Below are 26,403 nucleotides of genomic sequence, written 5' to 3'. Positions count from 1 at the left end.
GCTCTTGCCATGGCCTGGCTCTGGCTTCTGGCCTAGCCAGCAGGCAGGGCCCCGGGGGGAAAAGGAGGAACAAGGGGCGGGGCCAGAGTTCCAGTGCCAGTGACCCCCCCACATCTACACAGGTTCCAGAACTCCAGCAAAGGCCCCAAATTGGCTGGGGCCCCTAGGCACAGCGTCATGGGCCTGTGTGTTAATCCTCCACGGGGTACAGGGTTTTGATTCTGACCATTTTGGATCTCACAGCCAACCATGAATTGTATCCAGATTTACCCCAGATACAGGAGAATTCAGATTTGCAATTTTGGTTTAGGCATATGGGAAAGTTATGTTTCCCTCTTGGGCTGAAATTTTCCATGTTTGGGCTGACCTGAGGGTGAATATATTTTGGAATAGTTTAGTTAAATCCTACCTGGTGACCCTTAAAATATTTATTCTGATCATTTAAAAAACAATGTATTTTTAGAAAAAGCAAATATTTTGAGGCAGAATAACCAGTATGTTGACACGACATTAAAAAAGTGAATAGATTCCATGTTTAGTAACTGCGGCCATTGCTTTGAAAATTTCCAGTTGTACTGAAATACATTTACTTATATTTTTCTTTTGTTCACAGATCTATGTTTTGTAGCAAAGTCATTGTGCAGCTTAGAGTTTGGCAAACTCTTACACCTTGCTAACATATAGATGGAAACTTTGTGTTTGTAGTTCCTGCGACCATAGTACACGGAACCACAGAATCTTCTTTCATTTGTTCAGTGGCAAACTGATTTCGAACAAGGTTCCTTCAATAAATACTAGAGCTTTATTTACTTGGCTCTCTGCAAAAGCACTAACATTGTGTTTTCAAAATCATTCATTGTCCCTATCCACTCCTTCACAGGGGAGCTAAACTCCTGTCAAGCTCAGCTAATGACAATAGAACATAACAGATATTTTACCAATGCTGTAACTGAATGGTTTCGTTCCATTTTTGTATCAACGTGAAAACAAATACTAAAATGGAAAAAGACTGTCTTTAAACCTTTACCCTTCCGAACGTACTTTGTAAGCATAGGAGCTTCAAATATGCTAACTCATGCTGAGAGTGACTGCTGCACCATCTCTTCTTAATCCCCTTTTCCCGGGCAACTAAACATGCCCAGAAAATTCCCATGGTTGTCCTGGGAACATCTGCTTCTACACCAGTATTCTGAATAGTGTCTACTGAAAATAAAAGCCTCCGAAGTTGGACTAGAATTATCTGAGATATGACCTTTCTTCCTGAAGCACATGTTTAAAGCTACTTTTTGGCAATACCTTCAAAAGCCTGTTGAGAATTGGCAGGACGGTGTATCCAGATATGTAGTCAGACATGTACATGGAAATAAAACCTGGTCATTGCTGGGAACGATGACGTATCAGGCCAGCCTAATGCAATGCATGGCACTTGATTTTTCTCATTTTCCTCTAGAACAAATTTGCTGTTGCCACCTTGTTCTTGCTGTGGTCGGCTTCATCCATCTCTGCTGGATTTGGTGGACAACCAGGATCTTTTCCCAACCCTTTGTATTCACAGAGCATGGCTCATCTCATTAGCCAGAACAACACTGAAGTATTCAGATATGTTAAACATCCCTGGTGTCTTCCAAAATATGATCGTGTGTCTTTTAGCAATCAAGCTGAATTTTCTATACAAACAACTGATGTGGCTTACTAACTCTGGAAAGACCATTAAGATCACCTGTCACAGAAATTCTACAGCTACAGGCTTAATCAGTTCTTAGGATCATGTTTATTTTCCTCCCACAAAGAACACAAAGGAGGGGAATGTGAGAACATGTCCCATAAATCTCTATCCTCCTCATCAGAATTTCAGCATCTGTTCATATTAGAGGTAGACTTGAGCTGCATAGTTTGGATTTTTCCCAAAGTTTGAAGGTATTCAGATTCTGCCTATCTATAAGATGAACTAACAGAGAATGTTGAAAAGGCAGACACTGTTTCTGTTATAAACCAAATTTTGATTCCTATCTAAAATCCCCCATAAAAGTCCTTTCAGCTTTGAACTTGGTGTATGTGGTCTGTGGCAAGCCTTTTTTTTTTTTTTAACCTGGTGTGAGACCATTTCAAGAAGCCATTTTTAAAATATGGGACATAGAAATAATAAGTATTAATCATTATGTGACAATTCTTGCAACTACTTTACTACCGGATCCTGACTACTGGCTTGTCTGGAATACTTCAAACAAGATTTATTGGCAAGATCTTAATGAGATCTAGTCTGCAAGGCCAAACCTGAGAGTCGAAAAAGCATATCTAGAAATGTCTAAATCCAGTCACTTCTTATGAGGTTTGCCAGAGGAATGGAAGCAGCTTAGGAAGCCGGCAGCAGTGCTGACCAGATCAGCAGACTTCATGCTCAGATACAGTAAATCAGTGCATCCACTAACCAGACATAGAGACCTGCACAACCAAGGAACCTACTCCGGTCTAACTTAGGAAATCTACTTGGGCAGGACCCCATTCCTGTGAATCTTTGGATTTTCCTAATATGAGGAGTCCTCTCCTGTAGATCTTTTGAGATACACTAGAGTGGGAGGAGTTCGGACGCATTGGGAATGGTTCCTGTTGTTTTTTACTATTTGTACTACAGTAGCACCTAGAAGACCAGATGGGGAACTGAGGTATAGAGAGGGTAAGTATCTTCCCCAAGTAGATCAAAAGTAGATTTATTACATTCCTTATTGCAATATGAGATTATGATAATGGTGTAATAATTACTTGGGTGAAAGTACTGATCTTTCCTGCTAGTACCTGTGAACTTATCACAGGTACTTTTAATAAAGAATTGACAGTTACCAGCTATTGCTGTATCACAGTCTTCTCTTTCCACCTCCCTCTTTTGAAATTTTAAAATTGTAACTTGGTTTCAGATTTGTGTGGTGCTGTCATTTTAAATTTTTGGAACTAGTCTGAGGCTATAAAGGCCTGATCTAATCACAGGAAGATTTGCCTTGGAAAAAGATAACCAGTCAAGAAGTTCATACCTTGTAAATGGCAAAATAAAGTAAGCCTACATTTTATAATGAATTAAATCTTATCTATAATTTATAATTTCATGGTGTGCTACGTGATGCATTTTGCTGCCATGTTGAAAAAGACAATTACTCTTTGAACAGCTGTGCTCTAAGTATGTTTTTTGAGGGCATATTCCTCTACTGTGCAATTTGCATTCTCTTTGTTACCCCATAAAATGCTAACTTTAGAGGCAGCTTTTGTCATTGGATTCAACAACTTCAGTTATTACTATTGATTTTTCTTTATTTTTAACATTGTATTGGCTTTTTGGAACTACAATAGAAAAATATTTTATTAAAATTAAAAACAAAACAAAAACCTTCGTCCAAAGTTCTTCCTTGGTGCAAAGAATAAGCTGAGGATACTCTCAAAAATTACTAACACAATTATTACAGAAAATTCAGCTTTCAGTGTGTGGGGAGGTTATTATTATACGCATGACATTTCTTCTGTTACTGTGGGAGGTGAAAAAACATGAGATCCTTGAACTTTATATGTTCCTTTTAGTTCCATGGAAGAAGTGAACAGCAATAGTAAATAAATAATCCAGAATATTAAATTACTGTACCAAAAATCTAATAATATTTTAGAGCCACTTATCCTACTGCCTTCAATTTGTGTGCGTCTCCATGGGACAATGTTAAAGGAGAGAATCCATTTTGCAGATAACGATGCATAAAAATGAGCTCCTTTGATAGCAAGAACCCTGAACATCAGGATTCTCTATTAACAGGAAATAAAATGTTTAACTGCATGCCACAACCCCTCCAGAGTCCCATTACCATTACACCCAGAACTCCCCAACAAGCCCCTGTGCATCCAGATCCCCCACAAACCCAGATACCCTACTGAGCCGCCCACAGCCAGTTTGCCCTACACAGAACCCTCTCAACCCACACCTGGATCACCCCACACTAAGCCCTCCATACTTGGATCCTGCCTTGCTGAGCCTGCCTCTCCACACTTGGTGCACCTGGCACAGAGGGGCAGGGCCCTGGGATGTTTCTGAGGCAGGCCTGGTCCTTGTGCTATGTCAGTGGTGAGGCTGCATCCAACCCTGAGTCCATGTCCCAGAGGGGAGCTGCACAGTTATCTCCCATCTCTGTGCAGCCAGTAGTCTGTACTTCCCACTGCTATGTTGGAGCCTCCATATTTATTTGACAAATAAAATTTGCAGAATTTTAAAATATTGTGCGCAGAATTTTTATATTTTTGGTGCAGAATTTTTAAATTTTTTTGCACAGAATGCCCTCAGGAGTAAATAATACTCCCTTCACAATTTTGTCCCAGGACTTTGGAATTGAGAGAAAATAGTGAGGTTGCAAAGGGAGTGAGGTTAGATCGTGAGGGTGATGCTTATGGCTTGGAAGAGGCAATTTGGAGCCAAAGATGCTTTTTGCCATTTTCAGCCAAAATCAATGCAAACCACAGCTGTGGGACATCAATTATGCACAGGAGCGGGAGCAAGAGCTCTCTCCCTCTTAGCATCCGCTTGTGGGAGCTTGGCTCTTCCCTCCTCCATGAGTAGTACAATTGAATATTTCTGTGATTACCTTTACCATCTTTCCTCCCACCACCCTATAAATCATTAACTTCCTCTAATAGGAGGTTCCTCTACCCAATCCCCAGCCTGAATGAGGAAAACGTGATTACTGCTCCTCAGCACAGGACCTTTTTCAGTTTGCCAAGACTCCGACCCCTCCTGGCCAGATTTAATATCCTAAATCTCTCAGTGTCACATGTTGCCTTCCCATTGTCCTGGAACAAGCAAGAAAGAACCAGTGTGGCACTCAGTGCACTTGTTATTTAAGTTACTTTCCCTTCGCTGCTCCACAGCTTTTTAGGCAAAGCCATTTGAGCCTGTTAGTTGCTTCTGGAGTAGGACACCATGTTCACCTACCTAGTGTCTTGTTCCCTATATAGGGCTCCATACACAATACACACCCTCTTGTCTTTGCTAAGGGCAAGTCTACACTACTGCTTTAGTCAATTTAACTTAAGCCACTCCAGGATGTGAAAAAGACACCCCTCTGAGCAACACAAGTTACAGTGACCTAAGCTCTGTCCACACCAGTGCTGTGTCGGTGAGAGACGCTCTCTTGCCAGCAGAGCTTCTGCCACTCACGAAGGTGGGGTAATTATGCTGACAGGACAGTGTCTCCTGTCGGCACAGAGCGTCTTCACCAGAGATGCTACAGCGACAAGGCTGCATCAGTGCAGCTGTACCTACGTAGTACTTCTAGTGTAGACCTGCCCTAAATTGCTTCCTTTGTGCCCCCCTAATGTTGGGGGAAGCTGGGGGTTGCTTCATCCCTGGAGATGGTAAGAAAAAAGACAAGACAGGAAAGGGTGGAACAAGGATACTCTCATTGTATGATCATCACAAAGATTCACACTCCCCCGCACTAAATACATAATTAGGCACTTTATGGTTAGGTCCACACCCAAGAAGAGGATAGTCTGAGGAAAGAGAGCAGGAACCAGTGTTCCAGAGGGAGTGATCTGAACAGAGATTACAAAGCAAGAGTATATGCTGGATTTAGAGTGGTAAGTGACTAAAAATAAGAAGGGTAGTGTGAGATGTTTGATTGTTTCCATGTAGGGGCCAGGGGACAGTGAAATCCATTACTGCTAACCAAGGGATGTATCTGAGACAGGGATGGCAGAGTGACTCAGCCAACATGTGAGAAGCAAACAAACGAGTTCTGAGGGCTACCCGTGGAAGCTCTGAAAGGAAGAGGTTTCAGGGTCTAAACACTGACATATCCCAACAAGTGATGAGTCTCCTTTGGAGAGATAATGTAACATAACTGGGATTCAGAGGGGGGGATGCTGTCCCAATTTGAAAGAAGACCAGAAAAGCTATATCTGTAATCTGGATCCTTTTCAGAGTCAAATATATAGGGGCACAAGTAGAACTGGTTGGGAATTTTTTGATGAAACATGTTTTCATCAGAATATAACTGATTTGTCAAAACCAAAGCTTTTCATGGGAAAGGCTCACAGTCAACAAAACTTTCATCATAAGGTTTCTCGTGTCTAGGATTAAAGTGTGTGCCTCTGACCATCAGACTCCTGGTTAGCACATCACCTGGCAAATGGGAGACACAGGTTCAAATCCCTGCTCTAGGGCAAGGACTTGAACCCTGGTTTTTCACATCAGTGACTAAACTACTGTGCTATAGTCAGTCTTGCTTGTACTCTAGCCCAATGATGAATTAATTATTTATACAGAGTGGAATAGCTCCAACAGGAGATTCTGAGAAAGATCCACTACCACCCCAGCCTAGTCATTGGAGCACTTACCCGGGATGTGAGCGTGCCTTGTTTAAGTCCTGGCGGTGTTGGATTTGGAGCATCAGGCTATTAGCTATTCTGTGTCTGTCTCTCTGTTTGTGAAAAATGCCGGAAGGTCTTAGTTTCATCCCAATGCAAAACAGGAACATATTTGAAATCTCAAAAAATGTTGCTGGATGGGAGAACTATTTCACACTCAGCTCTAGCGATGAGTAATATTTGAAGTCACTGAGGAAGCAAAATTAGATAAAGCATGAAGTAAAGTACTGTCAGAGTTAAAGAATGAATGGGATTGTTTTGGAGATACTAATTGGAAGAATGTGGCAACTAGAAACAATTCTATTACGCAATCATCTATGGAGACATTCAGATTCAGGTTGGTTGCCACTAAAAGGTATCCTGCATCTAAGGATGGCTAGTTGACAAGCAGACTGAGAATAGGCCAGAGATTAACAGTAACCTAACTACTGACCAAGAAGAAAGGAGAGAAAGAGCCACTAGAAAGAAAGAAGAGGCAAGAAATCTTAGTCAATGACTATAAACTAGTGGAAGAATCCACAGGTAGCACAAACATCTCCCAAACTCTTCTATGGCCTGTGCTATGCAGAGGTCAAGAATAGATTATCATAATGGTCCTTTTCGGCCTTAAAAATCCATGAATCCCAGTGCAAGGAAGTGGTTGAATCCTCCTTACTTAGGACATTAAACTAGACTAGACAAAATGCTGAATGGAACAATCTTACATTGGCAAGATGAAAAATTGGATAACTGAATGAGTTTTTTTCATCACTACATTATCTGAGTCCATTCGACTATGATCCGTGCCCAAGCAAGTAGCTGTGGATTAATATCCCCTTTTCCTCTGTCCTATGTTACCATCATATTAATTGTATCTGATTCTTCATCAGGTTATAACATTAATTTCTTAAAATCCCAACGCCTGGCACATGGTCTCCAACAGTAAGCAAATGCCTGTACACTTTGTACCCTCATCCCCCACATCAAATACCTCAGAAAAACATCCCCTAGCACCTATTCTGGGTCACTGCTTCAATCCAGAGACTCCAACATAATTTAGGAGATCGGCAGATATTTGAAAGCCTCCCTTCTTACCTACACCGGACAAAGTGATATGTATGAATGCTCTACCCTGACCTAATTATTGCTTTTACTCTGTCCGCTGATTTGGAGGAGGAGAGTCTCAAAGAAGTTCCAAAGCACTCTGCTCCATGGGATGGCTGGTTTGCCTAATTTTAAATTTATGTCATCTTGAGCCTTTATTTAAGGTAAGTTACCTCCTGGAGAACTTCCCCATACAATTCCTAGTGGGTAGACAGGAAGAGGAGATTGGCCAAAGTCAAGATGCTCTCTTCTCTGTTATATTTTGCATTGTAGTAATCCTAATAGCAATTATGGATCACTGTGCTAAGCACTGTACAATCACATGGAAGGAGTAGGCAGCATTTACAGATGGGATGAAGTCCTCCACTTCCTGTACAGATTACTTCACTATTCATGTCACCAGCAAACCATGCAATTCTCTGTGCACCAGTTTTCAGTGTCTGGAAGAGTCTGGGCAGCTATTTGGGATCCTACTGTGCTATCTCCAACCTGAGCTACAGAGGGTGGATGTGCCTAGAGAAGAGGCTATTCTCAGATTCCTTTTAAGGAGTGGGCCGGTGTGTTTCCAAGTAGTCATTTTCTAGAGGTGAACTGGGTATTCACACAGGTAAGAGGGGACATGTGGTATGCCGAGAACTTTGTACTGTCAGGTATTTCCATTATCAAGGGTTTTGTTTTGAGTTTTCAAAGACATTAACTGCAATCATCTGGCATGTTTTTATTTACCTCTTTCCTTCTAATGAATCTGATCCTTGGCCTTAAACTGAAGTATAAAAGACAACAGGTGAACACTTAGACACATTGTATTGATCTGGTGAATGCAGCACTTTAAAGAGACGTCTTTTCGGCTTTGGAAAATTTATAATATGATCTGTGCAGAAAGAGCAGAAAACAGCACAACAGCTGCTGGCATAAACCATTCCAGGACAGCAGCCAAAGAGAGGAACAACAATATAGCAAGGGAAAGAGGTAGTTCTATGTCTCTTAGGTACTTATATGGCCCCCATTACTGCAGTATCCGAGCACCTCACAATCTTTTATGCATTTACCCTGACAACACTACTAAACCCATTATACAGATGAGAAAGAGAGACTAAGTGACTGCCCAAGGCCACACAGGAAGTTTGTGGCAGAGCAGGGAATTAAACTTGGGTCTCCAGCAGGTGCACTACCCCTAACACCCTCCTTCCTCTCCATTTTGCATGTAATAATTGCAGTGCAAGAGTGGATACCCCTGTTGCACGTCACTTATTAAGTAAATGGTAGGCAAAACGGGGGGGGGGGGTGAAGTGCAGCAAGGATATAAAAAAAGGTTTGAAAGACAAAAGGGAGAATGCTTAAAAGACTGCAGCTGGGAGGGTGTTTTAAGTCTGAGGCACTGTAAGAGGAGACAAAGGGATTTGGCTTGTGCAGTGCCTCACGGGTGTGAATAAAGGAAGAGATGATAGCAGAATTATAAACAGGGGCAGAATTGAGAAAGGTTCTGATGCAGTAAGGAGCTTAAAATACATACGGGACTGGGTCAGTCTGCATATGCATTTGAGAGGGGTGTGATGTGACGGAATTGGCAGGAGAGGATTTGTGATTTTTACTGCCACTTTTAGGGCAGCCTACACAGGGAAATTCACTGGCATTGCTGTTCTCCAGTAGCTATTCCATGTGGACTGGAGGGGGGTGGGACTGAAGTAGAAGGCCAAAGAAAGGAGCTTACAATTGTTTATATCATATCCTTAGGCATACCCTCAGCTGGTATAAATTGTTGTAGCTTCAAAGGCCATGTTGCTTAGCGGATATACACCAACTGAGGATTTGGTCCTGTGTATTAATCCTAAAGCATACTGAGCTAAATCTGGCATGAATAAAGGGTTGGGGGATTGCAAAGAGTCCCTGAAATAGAGGAGGTTGGGAGGCCACATCAGGAGCTTGTATGGGAATGGAAGAATGCAAGGAACATAAGAACATAAGAACAGCCATACTGGGTCAAACCAATGGGCCATCTAGCCCAGGATCCTTTCTTCTGACAGTGGCCAATGACAAGAACAAGGCAATTACTGAGTGATCCATTCCTGTCATCCAGTCCCAGCACCTGGCAGTCAGAGGTTTTGGAACACCCAGAGCATGAAGTTGCATCCCTGACCATCTTGGCTAATAGCCATTGATGGACCTATCCTCCATGAATTTCTCTTTTTTTTTAATCCAGTTATGCTTTTGGCCTTCGCAACATCCCCGGCAACAACTTCCACAGCTTGACTGTGCTAGGGTGACCAGACAGCAAATGTGAAAAATCAGGATGGGGGTGGGAGGGGTAAGAGGAGCCTATATAAGAAAAAGACCCAAAATAGGGACTGTCCCTATAAAATCGGGACATCTAGTCACCCTAGACTATACGTTGTGTAAAGAAATTTGTTTTTAAACCTGCTGCCTATTAATTTCATTGGATGACCCCTGGTTCTTGGGTGATGTGATGGGGTAAATAACACTAGGAGCCCCTGGTGTGAGCCCAGCGTTCAGCCCACAGAAGAAAAAAAAAGTGTGTGACCCTCTAATAAGTTTTGCATGTCACTGTCTTTTGTTCCCCTCCGGACTTTACCCAGCTCCTCGAAGATGATGGAATAATCAAAAGCCTTCAAATTAGAGCTGGCCAAAACAAGGTGTTTCCAAAATGGTCCCATGACTCAGCAGCTGCTGAGTCAGTTTCAGTGCTGCTATTTAGTGGTTGGCAGGAGATGAATCTTCTCAGTTTGTGTCATTTTCACTCAGCAGCTGACAAAGCTTATAGGATCTGCAGCTCTGGAGCAGCCGGGGTTTCTCGACTGCTCAGGCCAGGGACCCCTGCTGGCTCCCTAGGCTTCCTGACTCTTGGGGCAACTGGCTCACCAGGCTGCGGAAGTTGGGCAGCCCGGGAGCCAGCTGACTTGGGACCCTGGAAGCCCCTAGAGGCTTGGCGCAAACCTGGGTTCTCAGGGCTTCCAGGTTCTCTGGCATGGAGTCAGGAGCTGAGCCCAGGGCTTCCAAACACCTTGTATGCAAAACTATGTGGGTGGGGAGGGAGAAGAGGATTTGAAGAGAGATTTGAAGTGGAGGATTGTTGGAAGACTGCAACTGGGAGGGTGCTAAGTTTGTGGCACAGTATCAGAGGAGATAAAGGGAGTAGGCTTGCGTAGTGCCTTGGGAGTGGGAATAGAGATGAAAGCAGAATCACAAGGAGGGGCAGAGCTCAAACGCTGTTTTGTCGGAACATTTCCAAGATCTACTTGAGACAGAATTTATTCCCTCACGAAGTTAGAGCCTGCATTTCTCGCACACACAAAATTCTCCAGGGACGGTAATGGGAGTTGGGGGGGATGCATAGAATGCACTATCAGGCTAAGTGTAAGACATAAATTGGAATTTTTAATCTAAGAAAAAACGACATTGCAGAAAGCAGAAAAAATAACTGGTGAACTAAAAAGGGGCATCTGCTGATGAGGAGACATCAAGAAAACAGAGCTTTACACTAATGCTTGGCTACATGAGCACTTAGGTTGCAGCAAGCTGGGGTGTAAATCTACCCTGCAGTAGCCTGCCATGCTGTAAGTGTCCATGTAGACCTTGCTGCCATGCCTAGGGTGACCAGGTGTCCCGATTTTATAGGGACAGTACCGATTTTGGGTCTTTTTCTAATATAGGCTCCTTTTACCCTCCACCCCCTGTCCCAATTTTTCACATTTGCTGTCTGGTCACTCTAGCCATGCCCTAAATGTTCTGTTGTGCATTTTGATCTACCCTGCTTTGAAACAGGAGTAGATTAAAGGGCACATTTAAGGACATGCTACCTTTACTTTGCAAGACATAAAGGAATGAATGCATAGAAATTCATGCTAGATTGAGTGCTATATTGGTCGCTGGGAAAATACTGTTGTATTATACACTTTTTACAAGATGAATAAATCTAAATCAATTAGTATCCAAATAAAATGCTTTACCTGAACTTCACATGTATATTTAATTTACTTTAGATGATTGGAATTTGGATTGCTGCATTTTATCTGCTAGACCCAACAGCAGGTGAGATACCATATTTATAAATAACTACACCAAACATGGTGAATTTAGTCATGTTCAAATGAAATAAAAAATCAATGTAGGTACAACGGAAATTCATTTTCCTCTGCATTCAGTTTATTCTATATGACTTATGATGCAGTTCACTTGGTGCCGAGAACTAGCAAAAGGCCTGTGAACCACTTAAGTTCTATTATAAGAGCTCACGCGATGCATAGACCCCCTTGTTCACCTTTAGACCTTGATTCTGCAAAGTCCTATAGACATACTTATTTTACACGTGTGCACCGTTTCCCAGGAACAGCGTTTGCGATGAACAGAAAAGTCAAAGGAAATAATAAGTGTTCAGGATTCAAAGATTGTAATCCCTTGATATTGTATCAATTTTATAAATGTTGCATGTATCTTCATGGGATGGCTAGGTGGGGTGGCTCAACAGGTGAGCTAAAAGGTGCATCCTGCAGGAGCTGAACTCAGTAGGGAGTAATTAATGCAATTCCCAATGCTGAAAAATTGCAGGTAACCAGACTTTTGAAGTTTGGGCCCTGGGGAAATAGCATATGCTAGTTCAACCTGGTCCAAGAAGCCTCATACAAAATGACTTGAAACTGTATCAAGTGACAGCCCTGATCAGAGGGGAGGGTCACTCACAGTCAGTCCAAGAACTGACATGAGACTGCGAGCATGAGAGACAGGTGCTATGAAAGTGCCCAAAGTACTTTAGTCCTATCAGGGTCTCTGTGTGGAAGATGGGTGACAGCTGGTGAGCGAGGCATGCATAGAAGCTGTTTGTTTTTATGTTTTCTCTTAAATGCTTTTGCTCTGAATAAATAGTAATGTGCTCCATGAGAGCTGGCTGCTCACCCTGGCATTGCACCTGAGAGACCAGGTGCTGATGGGAAGGCCGTTCTGCTGAGGTGATCAAAGAGAACTGCAGGAGTCTGCAGGCTACTTTCCTGGTCCAGAGGGAGCAGATCACAGGATCCCAGTCCAAGAAAGGTGACGGCTAGAGCCTGAGACCTAAGTGGGGTGCCCTCACGAAGACCAGGGAGGGTCAGGGATGCAGTTAACCTGGGAACTGTGACATATACACTTGTTCTTTTGAGTCAGGAGCTGGCAGTAGTAACACCAGCACACAGTTTTTAAAGTCTCTTCTTTTACTTTTGTATGAGGATTCTACAACCCTAAGGGAAAAAAGCTTCCACAAAAGTATCCTGGTCTTTCATTGTGTTTGATGAGTCACTAAGATCTATACTCTATTATCTGCATTAGCGAATACTGACAGAAAGAATTTGGACTTCAAAATGAATCATAAAACCAAAGCCCAGTGTCTGCTTCTTTCAAAGTTGTTGCAGCTTCCAATGCACCATCTAACTGTAATGGATTACAAAATACTAATGATTTGCTTTGTATGCTACAGGCGAAAAAGTTTGCTATCAACGACTTGGCTGCTTTTCAGATAAACCGCCATGGGCTGGAATACCAGGGAGATTTCTGGGAGGTTTACCCGACTCTCCAGAGAGTATGAACATCAGCTTCACCCTTTACACTAAAGAAACTAGAAATAACTCTCAAGTGAGAACCTACCTCTATTTTAATATTAAAAATTAATTACACCTGCCAATGTTCACTAGCTCCCTAGGAAGAGTGCGGCACTCACCATGAGAAACTGAGTCAGGGAATAAAGAGTCAGCTTGTTGTTAGATGCAGTAACTAACAGAGGTTAAAGTCACGGGGGTAAAAACTGAAATATTTTCATGCACAAACTGAAAAATGAACCAAACAAATGAAACCTTTTTCTGGCACTTTTCCTGTGCAAGGAACTACGAATGTTGTAGACTACTACTGTTTGTAACACATTTAATTCTCTGAGGAAAACTGGGAGACACATTTGAATAGTCAATAGCATTTATGCAGTGCTCTAGGTGCTTAATCACCCCTGACAGATAGGAGAGCTAACATCACCATTTTACTGATGGGGAAACTGAGGCAGGGATTATATGATTTGCCAAAAACCACATAGAAAGTCCAGAGCAGAACCAGGATTAGGCTCCTCACTCCCAATGCTGTGTTCATTCCTCCCACCCATGCTGCCTTTTAAAGCCAACATAATTTTAAACTCAAATATGCAGCCAGTAAGGGAAGATGAGTGAAGAAGTGGAACTGAGGGGAGGAGAATGGCTTGGGGAAATTGCAAGGGGAAAATACCTGTAGCCACTGCAGCCAAGTTCAGCTTCAAATGAAGATTCTTCCTCTGTGGTGGCCTATGTGAAGTCTGTGGTCTCAGTCCATTTCCCCAGAACATAGCTGCCTTCATCATACAAACCACCACCCTAATGGGTGCCCTTGTTGGCAATTTCAGCAGAAGCCAAAACCTGAACGGGCATGGAGCATGAACGGCCATCTCATCCTGCAGGTCAGGGGGAGGCAGTGGAGCAGCGTGAGGAAGCCAGCGCTTCTGCTGCTACCCCAGAGACACTGTAGTACTAGTGCCATCCCACTGAGCCAGAGCTATATCACTTTGGGGGTGGAAGTGAGACGTGCCCAGGGGGTCACCTTTTCAAAATACACTTCAGTGACTTAGAAAAATGACTTAGGCACTTAGGAGCCTAAGTCCCATTGACTTTCAGTGAGACTTAGAAGCCCAAGACTCTTCTAAAAATGGGACTTAGGAACTTCTGAACATTTTGCCTTTTGTGTTATGCATGAACAGAAAAAGTGCAACCTTCACAAGCTGTGACGGTGTAAATGTGACAGCCACCCATCTTGGCCAACACAACAGGGACCCAACTGGGCACCTCAGAAGGTAAAGACAGGAGCTATTAAAGCTCCCTAGCCAGGGCTACGAGAGAGCACATGAGGACATGTAACATACCCTCACCAGTGGGTTACACAAAACATTACTGCTATCCAGTACATTAAATCAGGTAGCATGTACCTTGTATTATTGCCCAGCAGCTCAACCTGCATTGAATACAAATGACTCAAACTAAGCTTGTAGGGGCATTGTCCTGGAATGCTTCAGAGTCCCACTCTCTCCACACACCCAGAACATAGACCTAACATTAGTTTAAAAAGCCAAACTGAGGGTTAGAGATCATTTTGGCAGCAGAAGAAAGGGCCATACTAAATTAATGTACAACAGGCCTCCACTACTGTACCTAGCACGGAGCTGTACCAGCATATTTGGAGAGGAGAGCGACCTCAATGATTCCATCGCCTGTGACTTCCCAAAGCCACTCTTCAGTTGCCCTGCAGAATTGGGGAGTCAGGAGATAGGTCAGTAAGGGGGCAGGCAGGAGCTGGGAGGAGGATACTCAGTGGGGTACTGCTCACTGTGATTATCTTATACTGGTTGGCTCTGTATAAAGAGCTCTTTGTACACAGAGAGGAGTAGTGTGGAGCACCAGGGACAGAACAGGAACTATGCTGTGACTGAGGTTAGAGAGGCAGGGAGCTGTGGGGAGCCAATGAGACCCAGGGGTTTCCAGGAGTGAAGATAGCATCCTATATAAGCGACGATCTGGACCATATTTTGTTTTTATTTCCTAGCTAAGAAGAGTTGGAAGATGACAAAACAGAGGATGATATTTATTACTGTTGTTTTTGCTCAAAACAGGTGATCTCTGCAATACATCCCTCAACTATCAAAGACTCACATTTCTGCTCACATAGGAAAACTCGCTTCATTGTTCATGGATTCATGAGCACCGGAAAACGTGGCTGGGTGGTAAAGATGTGCTTGGTATGAGAGAATATCCTATAATTTCCAACTTTAACTGCAGCCACATTCAATCGCTGTTTCTTAAACGCTAATATTAAGCTTGCGTTTTGACAACCACTTGATGTTACTAATGGGCAAGGGGTGCTAAACCATATGTAACAACTTTAATAATCACCTCGCCCTTTTCACGAACGTGGGTGTGGGAGTGAATTGGACTGTACATTCCATATGGCTTTCACAGGAAATGAAAATGCAGGGCTGGGTTTAAGGATGTGCATATGTTTTTGTAGTAGTCCAGCTTTGGAAGAAAAACCTATATTTCTTGTGGCGTCCACTCCTTCCTGGGTGGTTGGGGGAGGTAACAATACTAATACCTAGCTCTTATATAGTTCCTTTTATCCATCGATGTCAAAGTGTTTTACAAAGGCAGCCAGTGTCATTATCCCCATTTAACAGATGGGGAAAACGAGGCACACAGATGTAAAATGACTTACCCATAGTCACCCAGCAGACTGGTGGCAGAGCCTGGAATAGAACCCTAGTCATCTGAATTCCTGGGCAGTGTGCTATCAACTCAGCTATGCCACCTCTCAGCTGGAGGGTACTATCCCTCTGACATCACCACTCACAAGCCAGCCCGAAAATTTAGCCCCAGTCTTGCAGAATTATTATGGCTCCTTATGTCCATCAGTCTAACGGAGTAAATTCTACTTTGGACAAATGAATGGAAAGCAATGATATATGCACATATATACAGAGAAAAAGAAATTTCTTCCCAAAGTAGGACTTCTACACAGCAAAATAAAAAGAGGAAAGTCTGGGCCTCAACAAACAGCAATCTGCAAAAGCAGAGAGAGCCTATGGCACAAGGCTCCAGGGGAAATCAGTTTATACTCAGGATCAAGCTAACTGTTGTGTAACCGGGAAGTAGATAATACCTTAGGCCCTGACATTATGAAGGCCTGCACACCTGCTTAACTTTACACACTGCGAGTAATGGGCCCACTCAGAGAGAGCAACATGAAGCATATGTGTAAGTCTTTGTAGTATTGGCATCTTAGCAAATTGGCCTGAGAAGTTGGATTTTTATTCTAATTGAGATGGTGTTTAATTTTATTTTGATCTCATGCCAAGCCTACATTGTTCCAAACTTTCTGATATTGAAACTTAGGTAGTGTCTACACTACAGACCTTACAGCAGCACAGCTGCGCCACTATAAGGACTCCCATGTAGCCGCTCTGTGCTGACAGGAGAGAGCTCTTTCCAGCCGACATAGCACGGTCCACACCAGCGCTTTTGTGGTTGCAACTTATGTCAATCACGGGTGGTTTTTTTCACACCCCTGACCGACAAAAATTTTATCCACACAAGTGATAGTGTAGACATAGCCTTAATAACTTTTTTGCTCCTTGCGGTTTGGTTAACTGTGCTGAAGCTAACAGATGGTCTTGTTACTTTCTACACCCTATGCAGAAGAGAGGACAAACTTTAAAACTAGAGAGAGAGAGAGAGAGAGAGAGACAGAGTATACAGACACACACATTTCTTGAACTCAACAATGCTTGTTTGCAAAACTGAAAATTAAAAGTTAAAAAAAATTTTATCCAAAAGTTAGTTTGCTTTTGAGTAGATCCTTCTGAAAGAATAAAGCATGTGAAGGCTAGAATCTACAGTAATACCAATATGCTGGCCTGATTTAGTACACAATTCATACCGAGAACTCTCAGTTAAGGCAAGTCGAAAATTTACCATCAAAACTATTTTTCAAAGGAAAATTGGACTTTTGACAAAATGACTGTGAAAAATATCAGTTTTCTAAGGGATATTTTGAGTTTTCAGAAAATAGAACTTTTCTGAATTAAAATGGTCAGTTTTTCAGTGTAAATTTGAAATTTTCTAGAGGAAAATATTTTCCAAAGAGCTCTACTTGCAATTACTGGAATCATCTTATACATTTCAGAAAAATAAACAACCCACAACCAAAAATATCTTGAAAAGTCAATACACAGCAGAGAAGTGAAACTAAATATTTCAATGTCCTCTCAGTGGAGGCTGTTTTATACTGTCTCTTGATGCAAAATACTAACCTTAAAATGGAAAAAATAAGAGATCGCCATACAGTGTCTCTCGCTGGATAATATGACCCAAATTTACCTTCATCCATTGAATAAAAAAAAGGCCAGGCTACAATGTGGTCCATGTACCTGGTGAGGGGAATGAGAGCAGTAAGAACCCCACAAACCCCTGCATCTCCTCCCCAAACCTTGGGTCTAGGCATAAAGTGGCAAACTGACACTCTATGTGCTTCCACCCCCAACCCACCCCAGAGCAGGAAGTTGAGCCTTCGCTCCTCTAAGCAGAGCAGCTGAACTGTTTGTAGTAATCCACCAGCATCTAATTACTGGTCCTGTGGCACAAAATAGGAAGCAGGGAAGGAATCCTCTCTCTAAGGCATGATTCCTTCTCTGCACTGTTCATGGGTCAGCACAGACATACTGCCTTGCGAAGAGGACAGACTATAGAAGCACAGTGCAAACCTTCATGTTTGCATTCTTATTATAGTAAATGCTGAGTTATGATGGGAAATTAGAGAGTAATATCCCTGACGTTTGTAAGCCTCCAGTGTGAAAGTCACCAGGCTTAACTTTACGAGCTGCTGTAGAAGCCTCCCACTCAGATCTAAGCCCCTCACTGTCAGTTGCCTATTTCAGAATTGAAGAGAGAGCTTTAAAAATTAATGGTTTCATTAAACTGTTTACAGAAGAGACAAAACAAAACAGCCAGAAATTGTATACTGCAATAAATCAGTTTATAGTTCTGATCTGAAATAAGTGTTTATGGCGACAAAAATTGAAAAAATATTTTGAGTGTGCTCTTTTAAAGTTCAGGCATCTGTTTGTATGAATGTCAAAGTTTTCATCACATTGTGCTTCATGAGAAGACCCAGGTTAATGTGTGTAAGAGCTGCAGTAAAATGTTGTCCTTTGTAAACAACAAGCAACCCAAATGCTCAATTTACTAAATGATTCATTTAGGTTTAAGTTGAATCCGTATTTTACTGTATGCTTTCGTACATTCTTTGTTTTCTGTTTACACACTAGCTGCTAGTGGAAGTGGAAGATGTGAACTGCATTGCCGTGGACTGGGCAGAAGGTGCAAAAGGCATATACATCAGTGCAGTGAACAACATCCGTGTTGTTGGGGCGGAGATTGCTTATTTCATAAATACTCTTATGGTAAAAAAAATATTGTGAATTTTAAGTTACTTTTTAAAGCTAAGAGTCACTTGAGCATAATGGGTTTATGTAACTGGTGTCTTTGTGCTCTGATCCTGTTTTCTTGTGGTCAGTAAAGTATGATTCAAAAAATTAATGTTTGGGAAGTGAAGAACACAGCAGATAGTTGAGAACCATCAAAATGGGGATACCTCACACAGCCACACATGGTACTAAGATATGTCCTAAAGATAGTATATTAATATGATAGAAGTGACAAAATAACTTAAAAGACCAGCAGGTGGCAACATTTCTTTGTATCAGGGGGTAGCCATGTTAATCTGTATCCACAAAAACAAGCATCCGATGAAGTGAGCTGTAGCTCATGAAAGCTTATGCTCAAATAAATTGGTTAGTCTCTAAGGTGCCACAAGTACTCATTTTCTAAAAACAAGAAGGAGTCCGGTAGCACCTTAAAGACTAACAGATTTATTTGCACCAGACTCCTTGTAATATTTCTTTGCTTTCTCAACTGTATTTGTATATTCACTGTATAAGGGTGTATTTGACCCAAGGAGTTGCAACTTTTGTGACACTGACAGTGACAGTGACTCGTTGCCTGGAGTCCACAACCTAACTTGTTTCAGAGTAGCAGCCATGTTAGTCTGTATTCACAAAAAGAAAAGGAGTACTAGTGGCACCTGAGAGACTAACCAATTTATTTGAGCGTAAGCTTTCGTGAGCTTCAGCTCACTTCCACTGAATGCATCCGATGAAGTGAGCTGTAGCTCACAAAAGCTTATGCTCAAATAAATTGGTTAGCCTCTAAGGAACCTAACTTGCTTATGCATGTACCAGAATAAGTGCATCCAGCCATATTTGCTTGTCTTCCTTGATAGAGGAACAGAAAAAACTTTGGCTACAGTATTTTAAAATGCTTTTACCTTTAAATGAAAGAATCCCAGGCTTTCAATTTACAGTGTTACTCACTTTCCTTATAACTTTTGCCAATGCTTTTAGTAGGTACCCAGTCAGGCCGGGCGCTGCAGCTGTGCTGCCCCAGAAGCTCACAGCCCTGCCGCCCAGAGCATTGCGCCGGCGGCGGAGCGAGTGAGCTGAGGCTGCGGGGCAGGGGGGACAGCAGGGGAGGGGCCGGGGGCTAGCCTCCCGGTCCAGGAGCTCGGGGGCTGGGCAGGACGGTCTCGCGGGTCAGATGTGGCCCGCAGGCCGTAGTTTGCCCACCTCTGGGCTAGAACATGAAGCTAGACAAATTCATACTAGAAGTAAGGTGCCCATTTTTAGCAGCGAAGGTAATTAACCACTGGACCAACTAACCAAAGGTTGTGATGAATTCTCCAACACTGGAAATCTTTAAATCAAGATGGGATTTATTCTAAAATGTTCTAGTTCAAACAAGAATTAATACAGGGAAGTCCTATGGCCAGTGTTATGCAGGAGGTCAGACTACATTATCACAATGGTCCCTTTTGGCTGTAAAAATCTATGAAAATAAGGCATCTTCTGTGTTTGACATTTAAATACATATGTTCTATTTTCTTTTTTTCAAAAACTCATCAGAAAATGTTTCGATACTTCCCTTCTCATATCCATATCATCGGCCATAGTCTGGGTGCACATGTTGCAGGAGATGCGGGAAGAAGAATACGAGGCATCAAAAGAATAACCGGTAGGCTTGGCACTAAGATGGAACATTACAGGGTATGTTCTTTAAGAGGAAAGAAGTTTGCAAAGCTGGACCTACTGAGCCAAACAGGCGTAAGTGGATGTATCTTCACCAACTTCAATGAGGAGTTGTGCTTGCTTATGCCACAGCGGAATTTAGCCCGTTCTGTGTGTTGTTCCTATAGACGTCACTATGCATTCTTTACGGTGTTAACATGAGTAAGCAAAATATTTAAATAAAAAAACTAGTCCATCTGCACACTGGTAGATATTCAACATTTATCGTTGTGTTTGTTAACTGAAAATGCAATGTTATCTGTATTGGTTTAGTAATAGTATTAAAATAGCAACAATAAGGATTCTTATGCAGATCTGTATTTTTAGTATTCTCAAGCAAATGATGACCTGAGATACGACTGGCAAGTTTCTCTCCACACACACTTTTCCATGCCTTCCAATCCATTTGCAAAGTAAAACTTAAGTTTCTGCTTAACGTACTTTCAGTGGAAGTGGGAATTGGGATGGGACTTATTAACAAGGCAGATACACTCTGCCTCCAAGAAGAAAAGGAGTACTTGTGGCATCTTAGAGACTAACCAATTTATTTGAGCATAAGCTTTCGTGAGTTACAGCTCACTTCATCGGAGTCTCATCCAAGGAGTCTCCCAATGGCCACTGTTGAGACATATGTCTTGCTCTGAATGGGTTTAAGAGGTGGGGCGGGAACACGGGCTACAATCCCACTAAATGACCTTTTCCCAGGCCTTTGAGAGGAAATAACCACACAAGTCCCCTGAAGACTTTTCTGTGCTTTCTCTTGGTTTTCCCCACCCCTACATGCACCTGCACAGCAGCAGAGCGCGACAGCAATCCCTGCACTCCCATGAGGACAAGCACTGCTCCAGCAGAGTATAGGAAGGGGGTAGTCACAGCCTCACCTCTCTCCGACACCAAACTAGCTCTGCCTAAGGCAGGAAGAGCCTGTGGCACAGATCCGGTGTTCTCTTACAGCAAGGGGCTCCTGCTAGAGTGGAGCACCATTCCACCACATGCTCTTGTTTTAAACCACGATGGAGGTCTAAGCATTGGGAGGAGGTGGTTCTCCCTGGACAGCTGTTGGACCCTGCTAAGGATTTGTGGGCACAACCAGGCAAGTCAGACAGGCTATAACTGCATTCCTGTGTTGTATTTTGGTTTTTTTGCCACACTTCCCCAGATTCATTTGTAGTAGTTACTGCTGCTAGTGACAGGAGATTGGTGATTAAGGCACTGGACTAGGATGGATCAGTTCCTGGCTCTATGAAAGGCTTCTTGTGTGCCCTTGAGCAAGTCACAAGCTCTGTGCTTCAGTCCTTCATCTGTAAAAGGGGGATAATGATGATAATGCTTCTTTTCTCTAATTAGATTGCAAGCTCCTTTGTGCAAGGACGGTCTCTCACTTTGCGTTTGTAATGCGCCTATTACAGTTGGGCCCCATGGGTGCTACTAAAATACAAATAAATAACTTATCAAAAACTCTTTAGTCCTTCCATTCCACACCAGCAGAAAATGTAGGAAACTGGATCACTGTGTTAAAATCCCTCCTTATCCTTGGCAATATGACACCATTATACACTAACTGATAGCACTTTGCTTGTGCTGGGATGAGTTTGCAGAAAGGCTGCCTTCTAGAAATTGAGACTCACTTCTAGATCACTTGGGAAAAACAGTAGACAACCAAGAGAAACGAGACTTCATTCTCCTTTCAGTGACTACATTTTATGAAGTATTCTGAATTTTTGTAAGTGTTTTGACACTGTACAAATGTTTATTACATTAAAATGTTCAGTGCACTGGCCTGGGGTTCTAACCCATGTTTACATTACTCCTCACCATGCATTATATACTTCATTTGAAACTGATGCTCTGCATACGTACAATTTTTTTCCAATCAAACAGTGAATAATTTGTTTCTCTTTAGGCTTGGACCCCGCTGGGCCCCTTTTTGAAGGCACTCCGCCAAAAGTCAGATTGGACCCTACGGATGCAAGATTTGTTGACGTTATTCATAGTAATGCTGCTCAATTTCCTACTGTAGGTAAGGTCCCACATACAAGCAAACATTTGCAGCAACAGTCATGACACTGAATTATCTGAGGCACTCACCATGTCATGTATGTATTTCAGGAGCTGGAATAGTTAATACCTCTGGCCACCTTGACTTTTACCCAAATGGAGGCAGTATTATGCCTGGATGCGATGATGTAATTATTCCATCTAAAAAAGGTAAATCTTCGCTGAAGATAAATCTACTTCAAACATCTGCAGCATTAACTCACAGTGTCAGTTCATATTATAGTTCTGACCATGACAAATGGAGCTTTTTTGAGGGTTTTATTTTAAAAATAATGTTTTTGCATATTTGATGATGGGTGGGGAAAAAAGCATGAAATAATGAGGGCCAGATGACAGCCATGATGGCCTGAAGGTAGCGTGAGGGGAGAAATGGGCATACAGAAGATGTGGGATCAGCCTTAATTTCCATAATTTGACTGCAGATTTGGGGCAGAGCTCAGTTAGTGCTTCAGTTGTAAGGGGAAGTGTCTGGCCAGGGTGAGGACAAGCTCATGACTATACCTATGGTGGGGCAGCGGTAGCTCCCACTTTGGAACAGAGGCTGCAAGTGACACCTCTCACCACGCTGCATCCAGCACCCACAAGGCATTGAGCAAAGGCACAGAGCCTGAGTGCATCTCCCCTCCTTCTAGCAACTTGAGCCAAAGAGTGGGCTGAACGTCTCCAAGGAGAAGGGGGAAAGAATCCCCTTTCCACATGGCTTGGAATGGTGGACACAAAGCTTGTATATCCCTTATACTCTATTCAGTTTATCTGAATTGCATCTTTACGGCAGGGGTTCTCAAATTTCATTGCATCACGACCCCCTTTTGACAATAAAAATTACTACATGACCCCAGGAGAGGGACTGAAGCCTGAGCCAGCCCGAGCCCCAGGTGGCAGGGGACAAAGCCGAAGCCCTAGGTCTTAGTCCCAGGCAGGGGTCTGTAATCTGAGTCCTGACGCCCAGGGCTAAAGCCCTCGGACTTCGGCCCCGGGCGGTGATGCTTCAGCTTCGGCCCCAGGAAGTCTAAGCCAGCCCTGGCTACCCCATTAACATGGTGTTGTGACCCAGTTTCGGGTCCCAACCCACAGTTTGAGAACTGCTGCTTTATGGCATGCTGCAACACAAAAAACGATACTGCGTTGCGTAGCTGTCTTCTAAGATGGATCAATATCCACAAGAGATCTTAGGCAGGGGTGAACCCAGTTTTCCAGCTATGAGAAGTCAGTGCATGGGTCAATTGAAGCAGCAAGCTTCTCGTATGCTATTGACAACCAGAAACCCATAAGATTCTCCTTCAGAAATGCTACAGGACCATGCTATCCTTCCAGCCAGCATTTTCATTATTGTCATAAAGGAGAAAAAACCACCCTTGCTCTACATGGCCAAATGTAATAGAAGATGGTTTCACAGACTCTCAGAATTTTGTTTCAACAGAGGCCCATTACCTTTTATGCCATCATTCACGCAGCCATCAGTTTTATTTTCAAAGTATCCTCCATCCCAATGGATTTCTCGGATATCCCTGCAGGACATACGCGTTCTTCCAGTCGGTAAGCAGAACAGCCCAAGAATGGGTGAGCTGCAAAAATTAACAACTCTACTTTCATGTGCACACATCACACACAGAGTCAGGTGCTAGGGAGTCTCTGCTCTCCCAGTGCCTGACTGGGATCAGGACTTGGGGAGAACAAAGCTCCAACAGCAATAAAGCAATGCCAGCTGGTGGAGAGCAGGCATGTGGCAGGACAGATATAGATAGAGATACAGATATAGATGCACCAATGGTGGAATCCTGGGTATCCGATGATTCCACTGGTAGAGGTGAAACCGCCAGTGTCTCCTACGCTACACTTTCCAGTGGGGGGTTACGGCTCGCATAAGTTTTGTGCAAATCTCAGGTTGAAAAAAAGGCAGTGTTTGAAATGGAAGAGTTCAGACCATCACCACCTGGAAGTTAAGTGCACCCTTCATTGTTATGGGTAAAGAGTTAGTTTGTTTCATCCTCAGATGGTTAAGCATAAATAATCAGAAAATAAACTGATATCAGAAACAGGACACAAACGCAGTGGGGTTCAGTAGCGTGGTAAGAGAATGGTCAAGGCTTTGGCAGCCTCAGGGCCACCTCTTCAGCCTTAGTCTTGCAAGAGTAGGATGAAAAGAAAAATATTCCACATTACCCAGACGCTCTTATTTTACCCTAGGGAATCTGCTTCCCATGTCCCAGAGAAGGCTGCCCAATGATGGGTCACTATGCTGATCAATATCCAGCTAAACTGGAGAAAATAAACCAAAAATATTTTTTAAACACAGGAGCACACCCACCCTTTACTAGTAAGTGTAGAAGGGTAATTATTTAGACAAATGGATGGGGAGGGGGGAGAAGAGGTGGGGGTTTGAAATGAGATGATCTAAAGCTGTAATTCTCTTTGCTGTTATAAACCTTTGATAAGCTGAATGGTGGTGGTTTTCCATGTCTCTCTAGTATCATAGAATTATAGAATATCAGAGTTGGAAGGGACCTCTGACAACCAAGGAAAAACACTAAACTGTTTACCAAAGTCCATTCTTGCTGAGTTTCAGAGTAACAGCCGTGTTAGTCTGTATTCGCAAAAAGAAAAGGAGGACTTGTGGCACCTTAGAGACTAACCAATTTATTAGAGCATAAGCTTTCGTGAGCTACAGCTCACTTCCTCAGATGCATCACGAAAGCTTATGCTCTAATAAATTGGTTAGTCTCTAACGTGCCACAAGTCCTCCTTTTCATTCTTGCTGAGACTCTTGAGCTGCCTGTTCTTCAAATGAGAACAGTAAAAGTACACTTAAAAAGAGAACTGTCACTGTTTGCAGTCTGTAAGGAACCTAAACAATGCCAGCAATCTACTTTTATTTGGCTTTTGTTATGTAGGTTGGAGCCACAAAATATCTATCAAGCTGTCTGGCACGAAGAAAGTGAGGGGGGAACTAAACATAGTTTTCCATGGCACAGACAGGTTCACAAAGCAGTACCAAATTATCTGGTAAGTTCAATGGCACAAGACTAGGCTTTGTAGTGTGTCTATATTTCATTCACACCTCTGTTTGCAAGTAGGATGAAAAGATAGCAAGAAAAATGGGGACGGGGATGGGGGGTAATAGGTGCTTATATAAGAAAAAGCCCCCAAGATCGGGACTGTCCTTATAAAATGGGGACATCTGGTCACCCTACCGGTGCCCCCGGCAACTGCCCTGCTTACTACCCTCTAACAGCGTCCCCGGCTTTTATATGCAGAAAACCAGTTGTGGCACAGCTGGGCTGTGAAGTTTTTAGAACATGGGAGGGGGCTCAGAAAGAAAATGGTTGAGAACCCCTGCCCCTGACCATATCAGATAGTGTCCTCTCCTCTCCTATTTGCAGTGGACTCCTTCATCAAGGTAACATTTATACAAAGTACGTCGATGTTGAAATTAACCCTAGAAATATTACGAAGATTGAATTTCTCTGGAATAAGAATATATTTACTCTGCTTTGGGCCCAACTGGGAGCAGAAATGGTCCACATAATCAATGAAGAAGATGGACATGTGTAAGTACACTTGTCTTACACTACATTTTATTCATTTATAAAAAGAGCCAAATTTGACATTACAGTTTGCTCCTAAAGGGTGATATCCTCCCCTACGCAAAGAACTAGCATACAAGGGCAAGGCCCACTTCAGTCCCATTTAAACCCTCCAAACAGAGCTTAAATGGGAGTTCAAGGGTGCCCAGGCATTCGGCTGGCTTTCTGCATGGAGATAGATTTCATCCAAAAAGCAATTTTAACTCCATGCAGTGAAGTACAGCAGCTCTGGAGACTCTGTGTGGGGTTGATTGATTTCAGTCATTCGTCATTGCTGTGTATTCAAGTTGATCAGGAGGAGTGATGATTCTGTTTGATCTAGCGTATTTCTAGACTGGGAGGGTGCAGACTTTGTAGCTTTTGTAAACTGAGCTGATTGCACACACCAGGGGCTTCTTGCATCCCTCCATTCTCCCCCACAAGCTCCGATCCCCCTCCATTTCATTTACTCAGTGCAGCTCCTCCCTACCACTTGCCCCATGCCAGGGGCTGGGTAGCTCACATTCCCCTCTCTGCCACATACCAGTGTCTCTTTGCATCCCCGCTCATTTCCCCGCATTC

At 42.9% G+C, this 26,403-nt stretch overlaps 1 protein-coding gene across 1 annotated transcript in view; it reads left to right on the top strand.

Moving 5' to 3' along the window:
* LOC140915215 (pancreatic lipase-related protein 3-like) overlaps positions 1–25,810 on the top strand; it is a 31,352-nt gene extending 5,542 nt beyond the window's left edge. The window contains exons 2-10 of the mRNA XM_073354788.1: positions 11,475–11,523; positions 12,941–13,095; positions 15,140–15,265; positions 18,347–18,481; positions 20,039–20,147; positions 22,104–22,220; positions 22,310–22,408; positions 25,150–25,261; positions 25,639–25,810. Coding sequence (XP_073210889.1) covers positions 11,475–11,523; positions 12,941–13,095; positions 15,140–15,265; positions 18,347–18,481; positions 20,039–20,147; positions 22,104–22,220; positions 22,310–22,408; positions 25,150–25,261; positions 25,639–25,810 — 1,074 coding nt within the window. The remainder of the gene's footprint in view (positions 1–11,474; positions 11,524–12,940; positions 13,096–15,139; positions 15,266–18,346; positions 18,482–20,038; positions 20,148–22,103; positions 22,221–22,309; positions 22,409–25,149; positions 25,262–25,638) is intronic.
* The last annotated feature ends 593 nt before the right edge of the window (positions 25,811–26,403 follow it).

This window comes from Lepidochelys kempii, chromosome 7 (assembly GCF_965140265.1).
Source record: "Lepidochelys kempii isolate rLepKem1 chromosome 7, rLepKem1.hap2, whole genome shotgun sequence".
In the NCBI taxonomy this organism is placed as follows: Eukaryota; Metazoa; Chordata; order Testudines; family Cheloniidae; genus Lepidochelys; species Lepidochelys kempii.
This window is presented reverse-complemented; position numbering and strand designations above follow the sequence as displayed.